Source organism: Ambystoma mexicanum, chromosome 1p, assembly GCF_040938575.1.
Source record: "Ambystoma mexicanum isolate Mex_15411 chromosome 1p, UKY_AmexF1_1, whole genome shotgun sequence".
Taxonomy (NCBI): domain Eukaryota; kingdom Metazoa; phylum Chordata; class Amphibia; order Caudata; family Ambystomatidae; genus Ambystoma; species Ambystoma mexicanum.
The window spans coordinates 61828781-61852848 of record NC_090921.1 but is presented as its reverse complement, the minus strand read 5'-3'; the positions used below and the strand labels follow the sequence as shown (position 1 = coordinate 61852848).

Here is a 24068-nt window from a genome sequence, read left to right as displayed (position 1 = left end):
TGCAGACCGGAGTCTTTCCACAGTGGACACTGTTTACCCAGCTTTCCCAACTTTTTCAACCCTTCAAAAAGCCTCTCCAGCCGCGGAGCGGCCGCGGAGTGGGCTGCAGAGTGGTAGTGCAGACTGTGCAGACCGGAGTCTTTCCACAGTGGACACTGTTTACCCAGCTTTCCCAACTTTTTCAACCCTTCAAAAAGCCTCTCCAGCCGCGGAGCGGCCGCGGAGTGGGCTGCAGAGTGGTAGTGCAGACTGTGCAGACCGGAGTCTTTCCACAGTGGACACTGTTTACCCAGCTTTCCCAACTTTTTCAACCCTTCAAAAAGCCTCTCCAGCCGCGGAGCGGCCGCGGAGTGGGCTGCAGAGTGGTAGTGCAGACTGTGCAGACCGGAGTCTTTCCACAGTGGACACTGTTTACCCAGCTTTCCCAACTTTTTCAACCCTTCAAAAAGCCTCTCCAGCCGCGGAGCGGCCGCGGAGTGGGCTGCAGAGTGGTAGTGCAGACTGTGCAGACCGTGTCATGACCGTGACACCGGTCTCCACCGCAGACTGCCTGGCCAGCATGAGCAACTATAACGAGGAGGCGGATATCGCTGCCCTGAGGACTTCTCCACTCATGGAAAACTTACAACAGCGACCGCGGGCCTCGGCCTCAGCCATAGACTCAACTTCGTGGCCCGGAACGTCTCCATTGAACAGCCCTAGACCGGGCACAGGTACGGTACCTCCCCCACTTGTGTGTGTGTCTCCTATTACCCGACCTATTACCCGACCTGCGTCCGTGTCTGAGTCTTTAACCCCTCCCTCTTGTTTTTCTGTTTTGCTCTCCCTTCCCCCCCCTTCCCTTTCCTCCGATCCTTCCCCTCCACTGCCATTTTCCTTACCCGTTCTTCTTCCCCCTCCCCTTCACATCCCCCGTACCTCTGTGCCGGCGGGCTTGGAGGTAGAATCCACTCGTCGCGTTCTCCGTCCACTGAAGGAAACGCCAGTGGGGAGAACGAGTTCGAAGAAGAAGGGCGAAAAGCAACCAGTGCCGAAACGGGTGCCGAAAAGGACAATAACTTCATCCCAGCAGGATACGCTCGAGGAAAATAACGCAAAAAGTGCGAGACTGTCGCACAATCAGAACAACAGCAACATACTCGCCGATGCCGACATCGCTGTGACATCTCCTGCAACGGCACCGGCTCTAAGAGAGAATCCATTCCACCAGACGACAGATTCTCCCATTCGAGAAGAGGTCAGATTGCAAACAAACGAACGGCCATGCTGCGAAAGTACGCATTTGCAGGAATTGAACATGGTGACACAGGTGGATTGTGCCCACCAAAAAGAAAGCACCTCCGAACCTGAAACATCTAAGCAAAAGTCCATCAAAAGAACGGGTCAATTGCCCGTAAGTACAGAAACATACAAGCCGAAATGTAAATCACCTTCAAAGATGGACGGCGAGGAATTAGTTTGTGCCGCCCAAATACATACGGCCAAAAACCTGGCAACGCGGGAACGTACCGTAGAGGATAATACTTTAAAACTACACGATGTAAACAGTATGATCAAAGAGCCTAAATGGAGAAGCCAGCCTCAAAACCCAGCTGTTCTGGACGCCACATCTTGCAAATTGAAAGAAGTGATTGAAGTCTTAACAGACTCAATCACCCCAAACGGGAACATCGAAATACCAGAGGTAATATGCCCTCAAATGGTAATTTTGCCGAAAAAGAGAAAAGAAAAGCAAGGATGTCAAAACGATGATCAACTTAAAATACCTTCACTGACGTCAATGAAAAGCCAGCGACACACTCACAACAAGGTCAGAAGGGGACAGACCTCCAGAACAAAGGTCCCCCTAAATAAGAAAATGGGCCCAATGAATGGACAAACTAAGCCTTGTACAATGTCACTTCTAAACGACTTCTTTAAGAAAAAAATGGAAAGGGGAATTCATCTCCAGCAAGATCTGTCGGACAACGAAATGTTAGAAAGCCTTACTCACTTAGAGACAGAAACAGCAAGGGTAAGAGCCACCCCCGAGGACCCACTGGAAAACTTAGGCCTCCTGGGAAACACTGCAACCAGGATCGAAACAACGGGTGTCTCACCCCTTAGATGGCACTACTCGAACAAAGCTACATCTTTAAATACAAATGACGCACAGCAAGACGGGCCAGGTGTTAAGCCCAGTCAAGAAAGACTGCTCGACAATATTGAAGAGGAAAACATAAGTTTCGAAGGCAGGGGGCAGGCTCAACAGTTAAGTACTAATTTGACGGAGACCTCACTTAACCAAAGTTGTCACGCCATGGAGCAAAAAAACACTGTGACGAATAGTGGCGGAAGTCTTAAACAGCACCATGTCTCTTTACAACCACTTAGACTAAAAAACTCAGACCAGATCAACGTGACGAATTCAAGCACTCCCATCAAGGGAACGTCTCCTGAACCAACAGAAACAGTTCCAACGATTACTATGCCTACCGTAACGGGTAGTTCAAGTAAAACTGCGCACGTTTCTCTACAGTACCCGGACCACCAGAAGTTGGACTTACCTTCCATAATGTCAACAGTAACAGTGGCACTGGCCCCGTTCTCCAAGCTCTACGAGAGCATTAATGACACACTTCGAGACCAGGTGACCATGCTATCTATAATGCAATCGAAACTGCAATATTTAGAAGGGTTTATTTTGGGACGTCAAGGATCGAAAGACAGAGATAGAACACACGGGAAAAGTCATCCCGAATGTGACCCTCCGAACCATTTGACAGAGGAATATCTGCTCGTCGAGGAAAGTACCAAACGACAGCTACAACATCCGAAGGGTACCGCAGCTACTTTGTTTACCACTCCAAACGAATCTGATAGAGCGTTAACCACACAAGACACTGAAATCAAGACCTCAGTCAGCAACTCGGCGAATGAACCTTTGGACGCCATCATAGCCATACTGGAGGAAGACGACGTCCGTGCAGTGCTCAGTCAATTCGTTGCTGCAGAATCAGGGGTGGAACAAGCTCCCAATCCCTTCTCTTACATAAAAAGAGTAGAAAGTACAACAAAATCCAACAAAGGTTCGGGAAAGAACACTAAGAAATTCACGTATGGAATATTCAACCAGCAAAAATCCATAGTGAGTCAAACTCCTTCTAGGAGTGCCAAGTCCCAAGTTCAAAACACACCTTCCACAGAGAGGGCGAAGAAAAAAGACGCTCCTCTTAAAACAAAAGAAACGAAAAATATACATCAGAAACATACGATGGAAAAAGGACCAGCTTGTCCAAAAGAAACCGTGCCCGTTCTTATGGTTGAAGACGGGTCGGATTGGAGTATACAAACAATTGACGAACCTGGATATGAAAACCGCCCAAAAAAACAAGCAAAGAGAAAAGCAATTGAATCAACTCTTGAAACTTCAAATAGCGAACCATCAAAGAAAGTCCTAATCGTTGACAATTCCGTTTCGTCGCCAAAGCCCTCGAGGAAAACCAACAACTCACAAAAATTGGAGTTAGAGAGGAATTCAAAGTCGAGGATAAACATTATGGCTGAGAAAAGATCGGACCCAAAACGCAGTGAAAGCCCAAACATTTGGAAAAGGAACAAACCCCGGAAGGCATCTCCTCCTTTGCGGAAACAGGAGATCAGACCTGACCTGAGAAAGAGCCCCAAATCCCTAAGAGAAAAAGAACAAAAAAAAATCTCAGACTCATACTTACGCTTCATTTCGGATGAAAACGAGAAGAGAAAAGAGGAGAGAAGATCCGCCATAGAAAGCACGCAGAAAAGCGCAGCAAAGCGTATTGTCAGCGATTTTACTGTCAGGTTGAAAAACATCAACCCAGAACATGACGACCTGATCATGAATAGAACGAACATTATCAGAATCCTAAGCAAAAATACCAATTTGAAAAACATTCAAAATAAAGATTTATGGATAGTCGAACCTAGTACATCAGGCCGAACAGACTATTCATACATACACCTTGATTCTGAGAGTATTAAGCTGCGCCTACTGAAAGAAGCGAATAACCTTCTGGCAGGGGGTTTCGAATTACTGGACATTGGGAACTCAAACACTGAAACAGAGAAAAAAGTTAAACCCCGTGGAGAAGTAAATAATGGGAAGGAACTTGCTCAACCGAACAGGGAAAACCGTGTCCGCTATATTAGCCGGATGCCTCATGCCTGCCCTGAGCAGAAAATACAATCAATAATTAAACAGAGAACTCAGAGGTCTAACCGAGAGGAGAACGGAAAAACGGGGAGAAACTATGTAGCAGAAAACAACCAAGAACCGTCCCAGGGGCGAGGCCAAAGATATCATGATCGACCAAGAAATGACCCGATACTGAGGAGCCGTGAAACATCTAGGGAGAATAAAAACATGGCGCGGACCTGGCAAAAACCTGAGACCAACCGTAGGCAAAACCATTAGCAACGATGGTTGGGACAGAAATGCGACCCCGAAACACCCAAGAAGAAGATCTTAGATAAGACCACGGATCTACTACAACCATTAAGACTGGGATGTTGGAACACAAGGGGTTTTACGCACCTTACTAAAAGGACTGACGTTAACCTGGGCACCTTTGATGTCCTTTGCCTCCAAGAGACGTGGCTGACTGCCAAGCCGCAATTGGATGGTTACGAACTTATCTTCAAGAGCGCTAGGAAAGGAGAAACAGGGCGCCCATCTGCGGGACTCATAATTGCAATCAAAATTGGAACAGGACTTGAAGTTCATGAAATTTCGTCGCCACTGCACTGGATCCAAGCTGTAATCTTGACAAGAAAGTCTTCAGCCAACGAACATCAAGGGATCACGCTGCTCTTAATAAACGTTTATTGGAACCCGGTGACGACAACAAATGAAGACTTTATCAAAGAACTTCATAGTCTTTGGGAAGAAACCCAAACAAACTGGCCGGACCATAGTAGTATCATCAATGGAGATTTCAACGCAACCTGCGACGGGATCGATATGTTTTCTAAGCAGTCGAGTCTAAAGACCCCAGCACGGGAAAGAGGGATTCTCCTCGATAAATTAATGGCTGACAGAGATATGCATAATCTCCACTGGACTCGCTCAAAATTAAACTTGGAGATCCCGTCATGGCAAAGGGGTGACCAAAAAGGGACAATAGATCATATCTTTGTATCAAGAGAAATTCTGTCAAAGATCCACTCTTTCAAGGTAAGGCGCACAGAGTTCAGTGACCACAACCTCTTAATCCTAGAAGGTTGGTCATCAAGATCGAATCTAATTAAGAGCTCCTTGCCGCTTGAGCCTTCAGAGAGAGGTAAAAGAGTGAAGATCTCACAAAAGGGATTACAGCAACTTGAAGCGCAATACGTAAGACCCGGAACTAAAAGTCCGACGCAAGGGCTAAGGGATGAGAATGTTTTGGACTACACGCCCCTGTTAACTAGATTCCAGATGGATCCAACCAAAACAGCTAAATCACAGACTGGGCATCGACATTCTTATAACAAGGACCTGGTAACGAAAAGGTTGGAACATAGAAGATTGAAGAAACATTACCAGAAGTTTCCTTCAACTGATAATAAGGCACAATGGTCAAAGGCTGTGCAAGAATATAGAAGTTGGTTGCTTCACTACCGCCACAAACTGTATTCGAACGACTCAGAACAAATGCTGATGGCAGTTTGTGGAAACAAACCAAAAGAATTCTGGAACCTGATCAAGGGGACCCAAAGCAGCGCCAATGATAACATCCAGAACAACGTGGGAGAAGCAAACTGGATTGAGCATTTTTCCAAATTATTTGCTCCAATTATAGACGAGAATGACCCCTACTCGCCGATTAGGAAAAGTCGCCCCAGGGACACAACGTGGAATATTCCTGTTGACAAAGAATTAATTCTGAACAAGCTCACAAAATTGAACAACTCCAGGGCGCCGGGGCCTGACGGCATTAGCAACCTAGAACTTAAAAAACATCCAGAGCTATGGGCAAGCTTCATGAGCAAGCTCTTCACAAATTGCAACCAGTCAAAAGATATCCCACCAACATGGAAAAAGGCGAACATTGTCCCGATCTTTAAGAGAGGCGCAACTGACGATCCGAACCATTACAGGCCGATCGCTCTTTTGGACGTAATGGGAAAAGTGTTTGCGTCCTTTGTATTGGATGACTTTCAACAATGGGTCCATTCCTCTAAATCTATGGATCCTTTCCAGAACGGCTTTGTTAGGAATTCAGGGACAACCACAAATATCCTGCTCATGAGCGCCCTGAAAGCGAAAGCGCTACAAGGAGACCTGCCGATCTTCGTCGTATTCATTGACCTGGTACAAGCATTTGACCAGGTCAATAGACAACGTCTTTGGTCGAAATTAGAGGCAAAAGGGTGCCCGGCCTCAACTTTAGACCCTATAAAGGCCCTGCATCAAGGAACCTCTATCCAAGTTCGGCTCAGTGCCGAAGGAATTTTATCTGAAAAGATTGCGACAGCTAGAGGAGTGAAACAGGGCTGCCCTCTGGCACCCTCTCTATACAATGCATACATCGCAGACTATGGGGAATCAAGTCTGGCAATCAGACATTTCCCACCAGAACTGGGCGGAGAGAAGATCAACCGTCTACTATACGCTGACGATATTATCCTGATGGATATGACGCCCATTGGTCTTCAGCGTCAGTTAGACAACTTGGTAGTATATATGTCAAAAAACAATCTGCGGTTAAACAATGAAAAAACCAAAGTACTTGTCCTGGGGAAACCATCTAAAAAGATCCAAAAATGTTCCTGGCACTGTGAAGGCAGGAAACTGGAAACAGTACATGCTTTCAAATACCTGGGAATCACAATTAGCAACGAGAAAAATGAAAAGACCATGCTAAATGCACTTTGGACAAAATTGAAGAATCTTACAGCCCAAGCAAAGGCAGTGGATAGAAGGCATGGCCGCTACTCGTTAATCCCCACTCTGAGGTTCTATAAGGCTAAGGTGGTACCAGCATTGATATACGGCACAGATGCTATGCCTTCGATCCCGAACCCAATTTGGGTGAAATACGAAGGCTACTTCTGGCGAAGTGTCCTGGGTTTAGCGTCATCAACCCCCATGGCATTAATAAGGAGGGAACTCTGTATTTCATCACTCCTGGCAGTCAAGATGAGAGCATCAATGATGCTCTATCGTAAAGTTATTAATAACCCAGAAGCACGAGTGCTGGTCCTTATCCGCAAAGAATTGACAGAAGGAGACAATCGGATGCTTGCGGAATGGGAACAAGCAAATCTAGCCCTCCTGAAAGAACTGGACTTACCGTTGGAAACTTTAATTCAAAACCCAAACAGAGCGGTGGCAAAATTGTTCGAAGCGGATTGGATCCACACACAAGAACTGGCAACCGACCACTCATTAACAAGCAATCTGCCGAACGCTCCCATGAAGCTAAATGCAGTTCGAGGATATCTCCACAAATTCCCGGATAAGAATCTCAGTCGCCTATTTCTACGATTTAAATTGAACCAACTGAAAACCAATGAGATCTTGGCAATTCGTAAACAAGTGCAAACGAATCTATGTCGGTTCTGCAAATCAACTGAACACATAGAAACTTTAAAACATCTAATAATGGATTGCACAGGCTTGGTGACTGAAAGATTCTGCTTCCTGATGGACCCATTGAAGTACTATCAAACATTAGACCGGGAAAATCTCTGGTCATTATTGAACAATGGGAACAATAAAAGATGCGTGATAGGCGTAAGCTTGTTTCTCAAATCACTGAACTTACAATGAGGGAAGATTGTAAAGATGGGTATGCCGCATTCAAACGGAGAACCACGTTGGGATTCCTCGATCCTACATATGAACAGAGACTTATTATTATCATCACTATCAAACAAGAGACTTGGCGAAGGGAATTAGGATTTGGAACTAACACATAAAGATTAACGGAGTCGAGGCCCTCTCATAAACTGTAAACAGGAGTTTACCTACAGCTTTCTGTTTTGTAAAAATTGTAATACAATTAAATCAAAATAAAAAAAAAAAAAAAAAAAAAATTATTTGTATATCCAAGTGGCAGAGTTTTGTTATGTGTTCTGTTTTAAATGTAAACTGTTAATGTTAATATCAGATTATTGCATAAACATATTGAATCCTATCCTGGAGTTTATGTCACCAAATATGGCATTTGCAATGGCACAATAAAGCTACATTTTTTAAGGCATGATGTGATATTGTTCCAATAGCAGATTTTCCTACCAGAGCTTGTCTTGTGTTACAAATACATTCTGTGGATATCACACTGTGAAAATATTATTGACATTCTGATGAAGTCTACGACATTTCTCAGGATAGGATCTGTTGCATAGGAGTTTGTCTGTGCAATATAAGTGTTTTGTTTGCAATCCAATTCCCGATTACTGATCAGAGGAAATCCCTGGGCACCTTTCACTTATACGCACCATGTCTAAAGTGCCTACACTGCCTCCTTATAAAGGAAAGGCCAGAGGTTAAGACCCTTTGTTTTGTCAGCAAGATCTTTCAGCCATATCTTTCTCCTATACACCAGATATACTGTAACCTAAAGCTTCTACCTATCTGGATGACCGTGTACAAAAGAATCAGGGGCAGAACCCTATTCATGCAGTGCTCCAGAGACTAGCTGGAGACCAACTTTCTGAAGTTCCAGGGTCACTTAAAGCATTGTCTCTTCTATTCAGCCTATGACCAGTGGATAAAATTGTTTCTTGACTGCTCAATGCCCTACTAATTTGCAAAGTCTCTTCCTACTGTACCAGTACCAACCCTCACTATTCACTGAAAAAATATTTTTATCATAGTGCCCTAGAAGAGAAGGTCAGCCCTGCGGAAGGATCTCCTCATCTACTTCGGCTTCATGCATATCTGTCCCACTCCTGAACTTCCCAGGACAATCCTCTGCCTGAGCACATTATCGAACTGCTGATTGTTTGCATAACCTATGTTCTCCTCTTCCTCTATACCCATGTCCCTTAGTGCTGGGATGCAGCCTGGCCATGTGTTGCTGTGTATCCCTACACAAACCCAACCCATCTATAAACAAAAAAAAACAGACTGCTTGGCTGCACCCTTTTCCTGTACATTATATTGACATTTTAACTAAATATCGTGTCTGAAACTCTCATCGGTGATCTGTTGTGTTCTCAGCACAACTATTTATGATTCAAAGATTTCAGATCTTAGAGGCAATCATTGAACAACAAAGATACACACAGTGCTGATAAATGTCACCATTTGCACTGGACAAAGAAACACCAACTTTTAAATGTCATGTTTGCCTATCTTTGAATGTTAATGGAATTGTGATCTGCATCCCTGCATTTATCTGACAGCAGAGGTAGTTACTTTGGGAACGTTGGGGCTTAATGATGCACAACAGGTCAGTGTTACACAGTGGGACCATTAACGCAGGACTGTTCTAGTTTTCCTGCACCTAATATTCCTACCCAGTATTGGTGCTAATCTCAACAGATTTTCGTTAGATTTCGTAATCTGCCAAGTACTCTTTCCAAATGGTTGTGCGAGCCTTCAAGCGGCATAGGATGCGTGTTTTAGCCAATTGGAAGAGATGGTCAGGTATGTTCTTAAAAATGATTTTTAAAGATGATGTGTGCATCTCTTGAATCATGATGATGGATTACACGCATGGCACATATTTCTGTGGAATGTGTGGCACCTTTCAGGAGCTAGATATTAGGGCACTCCACGTGATTCTGATCATTTTCTGAAAAGTGTGCCCTTAGATGAAGTTCCAAGCTTGACCTTTGGGATAGATGGGAGGGGAGGCCTAGGGAGCAGAGCACTACCACCTGCTGTGCAGTGTTAAGCCCAGAGGTGGTGAGGAGAGGAAGCCTCAGCCTACCCCACCATGGTCTGGTTATGGCCTCATCACAGCAAGAACCAATATATAATTGCACCTTTAAAGGATACTCCAAGTACAAACTGACACTCTAAAACACCAACCATCCTGTCAGGTAATTTAGTCCAAGTCATACTCAGTTCAGAGATATGAGCCCTTCTCCACAGATGGCAAGAGATTATTGAAGCCTATGAGGACACTGAAGACACCAGCTCTAAAGCAGCATGATAGTTAGGAATGATGCACATGACCACCATTGGAAACACTGCCTTTTATAATCAAACATCCTCTGCAAGTAATCGTGCATTGAGAAAACTGCAGTCTTTCAGGCCACCTATTTGGTTATGGAACGCTGAGTGGAGCAGTCCGCCACAAGCGTACCCTGACCATTCAAGATGAAGAGTGGCCTAAATAAGAGAGGGGTGAAGGAACAAGCACATGGCAGAGTGTCAATGAGGTGTAGGCGTGTGAAAGTAGAAAAAGGAGAAGATAACCAGGTTCAGACTTTAGAGAAGCAAAGGCAGCCTGGCCTCACCTGGCGTGAGACAGGCCTTCTTTCTACAGCTACTGCGGCCTCATGTCCACATGGAGTGATATTGCGGTAGCCCAGGAGAAAAGCAGAGGGTCTGACTCACAGAAGCAGGAGTCATGAAAGAAGTGTGGGGATAGTCAACCCCCCGGACTGTTAGTGATTGAGAATTAATGGCAAATCGTGCAAAGGGGTCCAGTCCGCATTTGAGGATAAGAGAATCAAGACATTGTTTGTGGACCCCAGAGATTTTTGCAGACCTCTGAGATGCTTTGATGAATCCGGAAAATGTGTTTGGGACTCTAAGAAGAAGCAATCCAGTTTCAATGTTTTATTGTTTTGGAGTGTCAACAATCCTTATGGCCAGAAATGTTTGGGTTGTCTGCGGTATGGGTTACAAACCTTAACTGAACTCTGGGAAAGTCTTTGCCCAATTGGTTCTCCTATCCTTCTGTCAGTTATGACTTTTACTTCAGAAATGGGGCCCAATCCACTCGCTCTATGAGATGCCTTTGTTAATTATAATACTCAAGAAATACAAGAAAGTCATGTTAGATGGTAAATATATTGGACACAGCTGTGTATATGCGCCCATCCTGTTCGATCAGTATTTATGCCACTGTCATAATTGCAGAAAGTACTGTGAGAAAGCCAGGAATTGTATGGTCTGCAACATGCTATTCTTTTCCAGGAAAAGTGCCAGTACTATCCCGGGAACCTCTGGCTAATCTTCCACTTTGCTTCCATAATTGTATGCTGTTTTTATTTGAGAACAAAATTAGGTTTGGTTGTTTTTTAAAATATGTTATACTTTAGTTCTGGAATCTTCCTATTTGTCCTGTTTCTTAAATTGTTGCTTTGACAGTTCTGCTGCCAGCATGTTTCCTCTGGTGCTGGTTAAGGACACTCTTCCGAATGAAGCTTTTCTCACACTGTGAACATTTATATGGTCTCACTCCAGTATGTATTCGTATGTGTTCATTGAGATAATCTTTGCGGTTGAATCGTTTGTGGCAGAAACCACATATGTATGGCTTTTCACCTGAATGTGTTCGGTGGTGTGTAATAAGATGGTCCTTCCGGGAGAAGCGTTTGTCACATTCAGTGCAGACATACAGCCGCACTCCTTTATGCATTCTCATATTTAGAGTGATTCCTCTCGTAAGGCTGTCGCTGTTTTCAACCTCAGTACGCAAATGTGTCCTTCCGATTTGCTTTTCAAGACACTGCACTTCCCTTGGATTACGCTCCAATTCATTACAATCGCTTGATTTGCCCAAGTTTGGGATTCCCGGATGAAAACTGAAAGGTGCAGAATTTCTTAAATTACTTTCAAGCGAAGGTGAGTTCTCGCCTGCAAGTTGACAATGCTGTTCATACCACTCCTGTCCTCTTGAGAGTGTTTCCAAGTGAGAGCTCTGGAGTACTTCCCTCTGCATTTTCCTGGAAACATCTTTATGTGTTGATACCGTTTCAGAACGTTTAGCGGAATCTTCAAGTTCCTTTTTTCTGCTCTTTCTTTCATTGCCTGCTTGAATGAAATGAAAGTGAATGATTCATTTTAGCTATACATTTTAACAGGATTTTAAAATGATTATTAATTATACTTTACACCACACAATTCAAGTAAATGAGAATTTCGATGCATATCTTCATAACTATCTTAGTTATATATTGTACTATTTAAGTTAAAGAGGGTCTGGGGTAGTTGATATTATAGTTTGGGAAGTGTTAACTTTGTGATAAAGACACACCAGATTGATAATTTGCAATCTTCTCTGAGCCACTGAAGAAAATAGCAGCTGTAATTGGGAAATTCTGATGCTGAACCATTTAAATCTTCTTGTGTTAAGCATTTCTAATAACAGTAATTAAATCTATTTTTGTTGACATCACCTTAACAGAAAACATAAGGGTACAACTATGCCACGGGTTGAGGTTTTATGAGTAGCAAAGTCGTTCTTGATGAATAATGGCAACATACAAAGTCCTGACCTCCTCAACAGGAGCAGAGTTTGAGATCCAATTGACCCTAGGACAAAAAGGGACCCATCCTGGAGTTTGAAGAGCATCCAAATACCATATGTGACAAAGGCAAACAGCTGATGAAAATGCAAAAAAAAGTTGTTCTATGCCATTGTATGACTTTACTCAATCAAGGAGGATCCACATTTTTTTTTAAACCTTTAGTTTGAATTTGGTCTCACATGATAAAATGACTAATGCAAACTGAAGCAGATACAGGATATGCTTAGGGTGAACAAAGAATGAAAGTAAGATACAAGGAGGGGGGCATAAAAAAGAGAGGTTGTGAAGAGGGCAGATATTAACAGGGATTTTATGATTAAGGGTTCTAGTTTCATCAATTTTATTTTATTAGTTTAAATAATCAAATACACTTTACCCCATTGTAAAAACATGTTTGTTACATTACCCACAAATCATATTCAAGTGTAAATAAATAGCTAAATAAGCACACAGAGAACATATCTCATAGGAAATTAGACATATTGTATAATTCAAGAAAACCTTAACAAAATTAATGGAATGTCTCCTCTTTGCCATTCTTGTTCAATGCAATCCTCTCTAGAATGGACAGATGTGCCATTCCTTGTGCCCATTAAAGGTCCACATTCGAGCAAGGTTTACAGGCTCAGGCACCCTGTACTGGGATCAGCAATGGCTCCAAGGATAAGTCTTAAAATTAGTCACAGTTTTCCTTGAAGAAATGATAAGAGCAGCAGTCTGCCAGTAAGAGCGAGTAAATACAAGGATTGTTTTTTTTTACTATTTCCGGAAATTTGACAGAGAAAATAGGCTCCCATCAGTGACATCCGAAAAGAGGAGGACTAAAAGTAAATGGATCATTTCCATAGCAAAGTGAACTACATTTCCCACCTAGGACAGAGAAAAAAATGCAAATTTGCGAAATAAGAAGATAAGAGGAAGTAAAAACCTGGCTGCAAAAGAGCTTAATGTACTTATCTATCGGTCACATCCGAAGGACCAACCAACAACTCAAAGGCACGGTCTGAGGTTCAAGGGTCTTTATTGAACAGACCAAACAACCAAGGGATTAGGTTTAATGGAAGTTATGTTGTTCGAACACATGCAACATAAACCAATCCACCTTTATCTCTAGGACTGTAGTACTCAATAATTACATCCACCCTCGACTCTTCCCCTGGTGAATAAAATGCCATTCACAGTCTTCTTTGCTCTTGGAGTTGGATTCTTGGCTTTTGCAGACATTGTCCGAATGGTGCCCTTGTGTTGTGGTAGAATCTGCTCCACTGCCTCCGGTGGTTAAGCTGTCTAGATGTTGGCTAGGCATCAGACTCTTTTGGAACTTTAGCAACGACAGTGGTGGGCTCTGGGGCTGTCAGGTGTAACCTCCTCTGTGCTGGCTGTATACTCTGCCACAATCTCTGAAGGCACCCGAATCTCAACGAGCAATCTATCTAACTGGCCCTAGACTCCTGCATATCCTTCTCAGATCCTTCCCCTGCAAGCTGTCTAGGGATGTAACGGTATACCGTTAAAGATACCGTGAACCAATTAATTGAACAATAATAACCGTCACATTGTTTATACCGTTATACCGTTCATACCGTTAAGTGTGATTTTCAATCTGATTTGGAAAGGCTGCAGTAAGCAAGTGCTGCGCAGTCTTGGTCTTGCACTGTTGGATGTGCCGTCTGCCAAGTAGTTTCAGTTAGAGCAGTTTTTAATGCCATTCCATAAACCACACGTGCCTGACACAAAATCAATATGTTAGCAATAGGAAGAATAGATACAGTGCCAAGAAGGAAAAGGGTTTACTTTGGGGTGGCGGCTTTTGGGTTTATATATTTATAATGGATAATGTTCTCTAAACATATGGCAATGGGGGATTTCTCTGGTTCGATCATTGAATTTACATATAATAAGTCACACTGCGAAATTCACTCATCTGTCGGTATTCCCTGCTGCCGTACCAAAACTAAAGGCTGTAACGTGTTGTGTGCGTGTGCACGTGCGCGTGTGAGTGCGCGTGTGTGTGTGTGCGTGTACAAGCTTATACTACCATCATCCTCCATTGATCTGTGGCATGCAGGTTATCAAGATGGCAACATGTTCATTTTCACCAGTAGCCAGTGGGGGAGCAAAACGCCTAAATGACCACAAGAAAAGCTATTCAGTTTGCTTTGCCAGTTGCAGCAGCCCCCCCCCTCTCTCCACACGTGTGTTTGTGTTTGGTGGAAGAAAGCCTTTTCGGTGAAAAGTATGTTGAAATGCCCAATACTGGCCCTGGGTGCCTGGTTTTGTTTGTGATGATAAATCTGTCAATTTATGACCTTTTAGAAATATTTGTTAAGATTAGTTAACTCCACCTGCTATACCGCGATAACCATGATATACCGTCATTTGGCAAGAAGGTTATTGTACCGTCAGAAAACTAATACCGTGACACCCCTAAAGCTGTCTGGTATTTACATCCTCTGCTACCTCTGTCTTCTATCTCAAATGAACTCCTTAAGGATTTGCCATGCCCTGCTCTTGTATTATTCCACTCTGGGCTTCCCTCCTCTTATCTTCCCCTCTTTGCCCGCCATGCTTTCACTCGTCTTCTTCTACAGTCTTTAGTACAACCACCTACTCTGTTATCCACTTTCTTAATACTGTTATTGCATCTTCCTCCCCATCCTTATAACTCTTTTCAGCCTCCTTTGCAACCCCTTATGCCTTTTGCCTTAATGTTCTTTCCACATCCTCCTTACTGGTCCTCAACCCTTTTGTTGCTGTAACGCTCACCTGATTCCCGTAGAGGCGCCGGTCTTGACTGGGCGTATACCGTATCTTCAAAGGTGATGTGTAACACACGGCTGGCTCTTTGGGCTGGACCTCTGTGCACTGTATGTTTGACTCGAAGGGTAAGATGTCTGCAGATAGAAAATATGGGATTAATGAACTGGGTTATTGAATTTCTCTCTCTTCCCTTTCTCTTCTCCTGTAGAACCCCGAAGGTTAACGCTCTCACCTTAGGTAAGTGAACGCCGTGCTCTCCATCTGCCTCGGGGCAGGGTGCTGTAACCAGTTTCTTCACTGGATAAAGGGAGCAGGCCTCTTGACTTCAGAGGACTGCTGTCCGTTGTTTACTGCACGAACGGTAAGTTTCAAGTAATTCTAATGTCTTTAAAGTCTTTAGTAATGATGTTTCTTGTTTTGCAGGGTTCCGGCGATGGTGGATGACGGGCTGAAGTGAGTTGAAGATGGAGCCCGTGTGATGAATAGAAGCGCCTGGAAGCACGTAAGTAAGCGCTTGTTGCCTGCTTCACAATGCGCTCTAACTGTCTTTTTATTTTGCAGGTACAAGTTCGGAGCGGCTGCAGGGTGCCGGAATACCCACTGGGTTAGATGTGGAAAGGAGTAATGGCACGTGAGTATTAAAGTTCCCCAATGTCTTTAAACGCACCTTGTTTTGTCTTTCAGATGCGGGATGCAGCGCCGAAGGCCTCCGGAGCGTGCGAAGAGTTGGTAAGCTTTTGTCTTTCAGATGCCGGAATGCAGTGTGAAGACCTCCCGAGCGCACGAAGAGTAGGTAAGCCTTTGTCTTTCAGAATGCAGCGCGAGGCGTTGGTGACAGCCGATGGCCCAGGTAAGTGAAGAGCTGTCACTGAAGACCGTAATGCTAACCTGTTCTTTCTTGTCTTTATAGGTGTTGCTGAAGACTGGATTCAGGATGGTAAGCCTTTTTCCTTAGGCCCAGGATTTGATGCAGAAGACACGATGAGCGTTCTGCTGCAGAGGATGCAGAATAACACAAAGCAAGATTCATCCATCGGGTGTGGTTTAAATAGCCTCCTGTAGTGCTTAGGTGTCTCCTTCCACAGCCACGCCTAGGTAAGAAAAGAGTTCCTGCTTTCCAGAAGAGTTCCAGTGTTCTGAACCTAGGGAGTGGCTCCTGCCCCACCCAACAGGAAAAGTAGTTCCAAACAGAAGAGGATCAGAGGCTCAACTGGCAGGCAAGTAAGCAGCATGGTCTGCTGCAGGTAAGTCCACCCAAGCATTATGAGCCCGGCGCTTCCAGCGCTGGGACTGGGCATATTTATGAGCCTGGTGCCACTGGCGCCAGGACTGGGTCCAAAAGGTCCCAATTGGGACTGGTTGGCACTCGGAACCTGGGTTATGAATCTGCTTCCAAGGGAGTTGGGAAAACCCTGACCTTTTGGAAGCAGAGATCATGACAGTACCCCCCCTCAAGGCCCCTCCCAAACCGGGCTTCTCCGGGGGTTTTGGCTTGTCAGGAAATGTTCGGTGAAATCTTTTGATTAGGCGAGGAGCGTGGACATATTCAGCAGGTTCCCAGGATCTCTCTTGGGGGCCGTAGCCTTTCCAGTCAATTAGGTAAAATAGATCAGATTTGGAGATCTTAGAGTCCAGAATGCTTTTGACTTCAAACTCGAGTTCCCCATCAACTAGGATAGGTTTTGGAGATTTAGTTAGTCGGGTTTGAGGTTGCACGGGTTTTAATAGAGAGACGTGGAAGACCAGATGTATCTTCATGTGCGGGGGCAAGTCCAACTTGACCGCTACTGGGTTTACTACGGTAGTGATGGAATAGGGACCAAGGTATCTTGGGTTGAATGTGCGTGGCCCTTTTAGAGGTAGATATTTGGTGGATAACCAGACTTGATCCCCTACTCGATATTGAGGGGCTTCCTTCCGATGTTGATCTGCTCCTTTCTTGTATAGTTCTTTAGCCCTTTGAAGGTGAGAAACAGCTTCCTTAAAGGCTTGGGTGATTGTAGAATGCAGGTAGTCTACTGCTGGTGTTTCAAGATCTTGGAGGGGATCCAACTCCGAGGTTCGAGGGTGACTGCCGTACAAAAGAAAAAACGGGTTTTCCCAGTTCCCGAATGGACAGAGTTATTGTAGGCATATTCGGCTATCCAAAGGATGTCTTTCCAAGTTTTTTCAGTTTGTTGCAGCATGCAGCGTAAATACTGTTCCAGAGTTTGATTGGTCCTCTCGGTTTGTCCGTCGGTCTGAGGGTGGTGACTGGTCGATAGTCTCACATCAATTTGAGCCGACCGACAGCAACTTCGCCAAAAATGAGAAATAAATTGACTACCTCGATCCGAAATTAGAACCGAAGGAAAACCGTGCAGTCGGACGATGTTTTCGAGAAATTCTCGGGCCAGAGTTGCTGCTGTTGGCAAGCCTTTGAGCGGAATGAAATGCGCCATCTTGGAGAATAAGTCCACGATTACTAGAATCGTATTGTATCAGGAGCATGGAGGTAGATCGGTGATGAAGTCCATAGAAAGCGTATGCCAAGGGCGAGGTGGGATGTCAATAGGGCGTAAGAGGCCTGCTGGTCTGTCCTTTTGACTCTTGTTTTGGGCGCATACTCCACAGGACATTATAAAGTCTCTGATATCTTTTTTCCAAGACGGCCACCAGAAGTAGCGCTTGATCTTTTCTGAGGTCTTCGCTATACCGGGATGTCCTTCCATTAAAGAATCGTGATAACAAGAGATTACTTCTTTCTGTAAATCTGTGCTGGGTAGGTATAATCGTTCTTGGAAATACAATAAGTTGTCCTTTACTGCAAAGTCCTTTCCTTGCAGATGCCAATTCTGTATGTCTGCTGGAGTTACAAGTTGCCTGGCTTTATCCTTAACTTCCTCTATGGATTGTGTGGCGATTACACCCAGAATTCTTTGTTCGGGAATGATTGGTACAGGTTTAGGGTTGATTAAGTGTTCTTCCACTCCCATCCGAGAAAGGGCATCAGCTTTACCGTTTTTTGTACCAGGTCGATAGGTAATTATGAAGTCAAACTCGGCAAAGAATAATGCCCAACAGAGTTGTCTAGAGGATTGGGCTTTTGCGGTTTTCAAATATTGCAGGTTTCGGTGATCCGTAATCACAGTAACGGTGTGTCGGGCCCCCAGCAGATAATGCCGCCAAGCCTTAAAGGCAGACTTGATAGCCAGAAGTTCCTTGTCAGTAATCGTGTAATTGATTTCAGGAGGCGAGAATTTGCGGGACCAAAATGCCACGGGATGCAACTGATTGGTTACCGGGTCCTTTTGTGATAGAACTGCCCCCATGGCAAGGCTTGAGGCATCAGTTTCCACGATGTAGGGGAGTTCGGGGCGAGGGTGTTTTAAGATTGGTGCAGAGATAAATTTAGTCTTCAAATCCTGGAAAGCTTGTTCCGCCTCGGTAGACCATTCAAAACGTTTGTTTTTCTTTAACAAGGCAGTGATGGGCTGGACTATTCGAGAGAATTCGGGGATAAACCTGCGGTAAAAGTTAGCGAAGCCTAACATGCTTTGCACACCTTTTACGGAGGATGGTGATGGCCATTTGAGAACTGCATCGACCTTCTTTGAATCCATACGCACTCCGCCAGGTGATAATATGAATCCCAAGAATTCAACTTCAGTCACGTTGAAAACACATTTTTCCAACTTAGCGAAAAGTTTGTGTTGACGCAATCTTTCGAGGACCATTTTCACGTGTTTCCGATGTTCAGATTCCGATGAAGAATAAACGAGGATGTCGTCAATGTAAACAACAACACACACATCTATGAGCTCTCTGAGGACATCGTTCATAAAATATTGAAAGGCGGCCGGGGCATTGCAAAGTCCGAAGGGCATGACCTGATATTCAAATAGCCCATACTTGGTGCGGAAGGCCGTCTTCCATTCATCGCCCTCTTTTACTCGTACCAAGTGGTAAGCTCCTCTAAGATCCAGCTTTGTATATATGCATGCTTTTCTGACTTGGTCCAGGAGTTCAGGGATCAAAGGTAACGGATATCTATTCTTAACGGTGATCTGGTTCAGGGAGCGATAATCTATACAAGTTCTAAGGTCTCCTTCCTTTTTTGGAACGAAGAACAAAGCTGAAGAAGCAGGGGACTTGGAGGGACGAATAAACCCATTTGCCAGGTATTGATCCAGGTATTGTCGAAGGTGAAGGTTCTCAGGCTCGGTGAGGGCATAAATTCTACTACAAGGAGGAGTAGATCCAGGTATCAGGTCTATCTGGCAGTCATAAGACCTATGAGGAGGTAGAGAGTTAGCCTGATCCTTCTGGAAAACATCTTTGTATTCTAGGTATTCGGGAGTTAACTGGGGAGTCTCTGAAGAAATTGCTGCCAGTGCAACACCAGGTGGAGGGTGACAAGTAGAGACACATTCTGGAAACTGGACCGTTCTTGCTCGCCAATCGATCAGAGGATTGTGTTTCTCTAACCAAGGTATTCCTAGAATAATCTGAAACTGAGGGGCCTTGATCACATCGAACACGATCTTCTCATGGTGTCCATCTTGACTTATTAGCGTCACTTCTTGAGTGGTATGCGTTACTGGCCCGGAGGCTATCTCCGTACCATCCACCGTAGTAATGACGTCCTTTACAGCCTTGGGACAAAGAGTTAGATTCATCCTCAAAACCATTTCATGATCCACATAATTGCCGATGGCACCGCTGTCGACGTAAGCTTCAATTGCATGTAATCGATCCGGATTATCAGGGCTAATGAGGACCATAGGTATCACGAAATGCGAGGTCACGGAACTGGTTTTCACGCTCGGCAAGAGGACCTCTATTCTTGTCGGGCGAGGTCGTTTCCCTGCTCAGAGTTTGTAACTTTGGTAACTGCAGCTCCTACTGCCTTCTTAGCAGGTTTCACCGGACAGTCTCGAAGAAAGTGCCCTGAGTTTCCGCAATAGAGGCATAATTGCAACTGTTTTCTCCTTTCCCGCTCCTTTTGTGTTAGAGGACCTTTCAGACCCCCTATTTGGATGGGTTCCCCGGAGTCTACTCCTTTGGAAGGAGTTGGCGGTTTGGAAAATACTCGAGCATCAAACTTGGAACGATCGGCCTTCCTGTTCTGCAGTCTGTGATCTATTTGAACGACTAAGTCTATATAGTCCGAACAATCTTGTGGGGGATTCACCACTTGGGCTAACACATCTTTGAGCTCTCCACGTAGACCTCTATAAAACAGCGTAATCCTTTTGTCCTCAGGCCATTGAGTTTCCACTATCAGTCTGTTGAAAGACGCAATATAAGCCAAAAGGTCATGATTACCTTGTCGCAACGAAAGAAGCTCATTGTCCAAGGCCTGCCCCTGTGAATGTCTTGCGAACAGTTTTTCCATACTGAGCTGAAAAGCTTGAAAATCATGGAGGACCGGATCATCTTGATTTACTAGAGGGATCGACCAGTCTGCCGCATTGCCACTAAGGTACGAAAGCACGAAAGCTACTTTAGCTTGATCAGTTGGAAAGGCTGCTGGCCGGCATAAGAAATGCAACCGGCACTGATTGATAAATACTGCAAACCTCTTTGGGTCACCAGAAAATCGTTCGGGCAGAGCCAGAGGTACATTCCCAGGTAGGTTGATCTGCACTGGATTCATAGAGGATGTAGAAGGAAGATTTCCCCCAGATGCGGGTAACGGGGTCTGTCCGGCTTGTGACTGTAGCAATTGTCTAGCGAGATCATCTGTTCGCTCCTTGGAAATAATCAGTTCCCTTCTTAGAGCGTTCGTTTCCTGACGGGCTGCATGCACTTCTGCCCTTAGTTCCCCAAGTAACTGGGCTAGTTGGTCGGTATCCGAGGTTTCCATAGCGCCTGGATGGGAGTTTTGTGGTAGGCTTTGTGTTCTGTAACGCTCACCTGATTCCCGTAGAGGCGCCGGTCTTGACTGGGCGTATAACGTATCTTCAAAGGTGATGTGTAACACACGGCTGGCTCTTTGGGCTGGACCTCTGTGCACTGTATGTTTGACTCGAAGGGTAAGATGTCTGCAGATAGAAAATATGGGATTAATGAACTGGGTTATTGAATGTCTCTCTCTTCTTCCCTTTCTCTTCTCCTGTAGAACCCCGAAGGTTAACGCTCTCACCTTAGGTAAGTGAACGCCGTGCTCTCCATCTGCCTCGGGGCAGGGTGCTGTAACCAGTTTCTTCACTGGATAAAGGGAGCAGGCCTCTTGACTTCAGAGGACTGCTGTCCGTTGTTTACTGCACGAACGGTAAGTTTCGAGTAATTCTAATGTCTTTAGTAATGATGTCTCTTGTTTTGCAGGGTTCCGGCGATGGTGGAAGACGGGTTGAAGTGAGTTGAAGATGGAGCCCGTGTGATGAATAGAAGCGCCTGGAAGCACGTAAGTAAGCGCTTGTTGCCTGCTTCACAATGCGCTCTAACTGTCTTTTTATTTTGCAGGTACAAGTTCGGAGCGGCTGCAGGGTGCAGGAATACCCACTGGGTTAGATGTGGAAAGGAGTAATGGCACGTGAGTATTAAAGTTCCCCAATGTCTTTAAACGCACCTTGTTTTGTCTTTCAGATGCGGGATGCAGCGCCGAAGGCCTCCGGAGCGTGCGAAGAGTTGGTAAGCTTTTGTCTTTCAGATGCCGGAATGCAGTGTGAAGACCTCCCGAGCGCACGAAGAGTAGGTAAGCCTTTGTCTTTCAGAATGCAGCGCGAGGCGTTGGTGACAGCCGATGGCCCAGGTAAGTGAAGAGCTGTCACTGAAGACCGTAATGCTAACCTGTTCTTTCTTGTCTTTATAGGTGTTGCTGAAGACTGGATTCAGGATGGTAAGCCTTTTTCCTTAGGCCCAGGATCAGATGCAGAAGACACGATGAGCGTTCTGCTGCAGAGGATGCAGAATAACACAAAGCAAGATTCATCCATCGGGTGTGGTTTAAATAGCCTCCTGTAGTGCTTAGGTGTCTCCTTCCACAGCCACGCCTAGGTAAGAAAAGAGTTCCTGCTTTCCAGAAGAGTTCCAGTGTTCTGAACCTAGGGAGTGGCTCCTGCCCCACCCAACAGGAAAAGTAGTTCCAAACAGAAGAGGATCAGAGGCTCAACTGGCAGGCAAGTAAGCAGCATGGTCTGCTGCAGGTAAGTCCACCCAAGCATTATGAGCCCGGCGCTTCCAGCGCTGGGACTGGGCATATTTATGAGCCTGGTGCCACTGGCGCCAGGACTGGGTCCAAAAGGTCCCAATTGGGACTGGTTGGCACTCGGAACCTGGGTTATGAATCTGCTTCCAAGGGAGTTGGGAAAACCCTGACCTTTTGGAAGCAGAGATCATGACAGTTGCCTTTGCTCCTCCTCTCTTAGTAGTTACTCCTCCTCCTTAATGTTCCTCTCCCCACCGTTGCTTATGATCCTCCTTCTCCTTTAATGGTGTTCACCTCCTCCTCCTTATTGCGCCTCTCACCCTCCTTTGCCTCAGCTCTTCATTCTCGCTCATCAGACATCTCCAATTCATCCTTATTGCTCCTCTCCCCCTCACTCTTACACTTCACCACCTCTTTCCAGCTCCTCTGAACATCTGCCAGCTCCTCACTGCTTCTCTTACTCTGAACCTCGTCCTCTCTGCCTCTATCCTCCTCTCTGCACTGTCATGCACTATATTTCTCCTCATGCCTCCAACTCCTGACTCCTACACTTCTACTTGTCATATTCCCTCTTTCATATCTCAAAAGGGTCCAACCCCAACCTTGTAATTATGTAATTACCCTCCACTGGGTGTTCATGGTGAGCAAACTGTTCTTCGTTGTTGTGAAAATTGCGACACACATCTATAATTGGAGCCTTTACCACAGCAGGGTGCAGACTTGAATTTGTCCTAACAGCAGACACAGAGGGGAAAGATCCAGTGGTGGAAGATAGATGAGAAGGAAGGTGGTAAGAGAAATTCAGGAGGAGGTATTGAATGAGATATTGAAATGGGCAGAAGGAAATACCAAAAGATAATTACAGGAGGCAACATGGAGCGAAAGGAAGTCATGACCACCCAGAGAATATTAAATGAGAGCATAAAAAGCAGGTCAGCAGGAGAGAAACTACAGTAGGAAGTTGGAGGACAGAGAGTTGAGAGAAAGAAAGCCAAAAGGAAACAACAGGAGATCATTGGAGGAGGCATTACAGGGTGAGAGTAGGTGGATGAGAAATATGAGAGAGGCTAGAGGAGATACTGGAGATACTGGAGTAAAGAGGGAGGCTAAAGAGAAATATTAGGTAGAGATTGGAAGAGAGCAGAGGGGGGTTGGCCAGAGCACTGCAAGGGAAAGGAAGGAGGTTGTAAGGTGACATCAGAAGGAGATGGAAGGAGGTATAACATAAATGAATGAGGCTGGGAATGGGGCGTCAGAAGGAGGGCCATAGGAGCCCTACAGTAGAGTTAGAGGATGGACAGAAGTGGCCACACTTGGTCATGACCTCGATGTGAAAGTATATGTGTCAGAAGCGAAATTGGAGACTAGAATCTACACCAAACAAACGGATAGAAATAGTCTATTACTTGCAACAAGTTTCCACCCTAAACGTACGATTGACAGCGTACCCTTCAGCCAGTTTTTGCGCTACAGGAGGAACATTTCGGATAACACGGAATACGACCGCCAGGCCACTACATTAGAATCCAAATTCACTGCAAGAGGCTATAACCCAACTATGATTTCCGAGGTTGCTGAAAAAGTCTGAAACATCGACCGGGAAACACTCCTGGTACCTGAACCAACTAAACCCGGAGAACCATTGGTATATGTGACTACTTACTCGGTTCAGAGCACGAGAATAAAGAGAACGATTAAGAAGAACTGGCCAATGCTACAACTGGATCCACAGTTACAACAT

General features: G+C 45.0%; 1 protein-coding gene across 4 annotated transcripts in view; it reads right to left on the bottom strand.

The window, feature by feature from the left end:
* Positions 1-24068, bottom strand: part of LOC138566119 (zinc finger protein 467-like) — a 158805-nt gene that overhangs the window by 11462 nt on the left and 123275 nt on the right. For 2 of the 4 annotated variants that reach the window (XM_069643142.1, XM_069643120.1), the window contains one exon: positions 10130-11938. The exons of 1 other annotated variant lie outside the window; for it this stretch is intronic. In XM_069643142.1, coding sequence (XP_069499243.1) covers positions 11253-11938 — 686 coding nt within the window. In that variant the 3' untranslated portion in view covers positions 10130-11252. Of the gene's footprint in view, positions 1-10129; positions 11939-24068 lie in introns of those variants that run through there. One more of the 4 variants, XM_069643135.1, reaches the window with a different exon arrangement.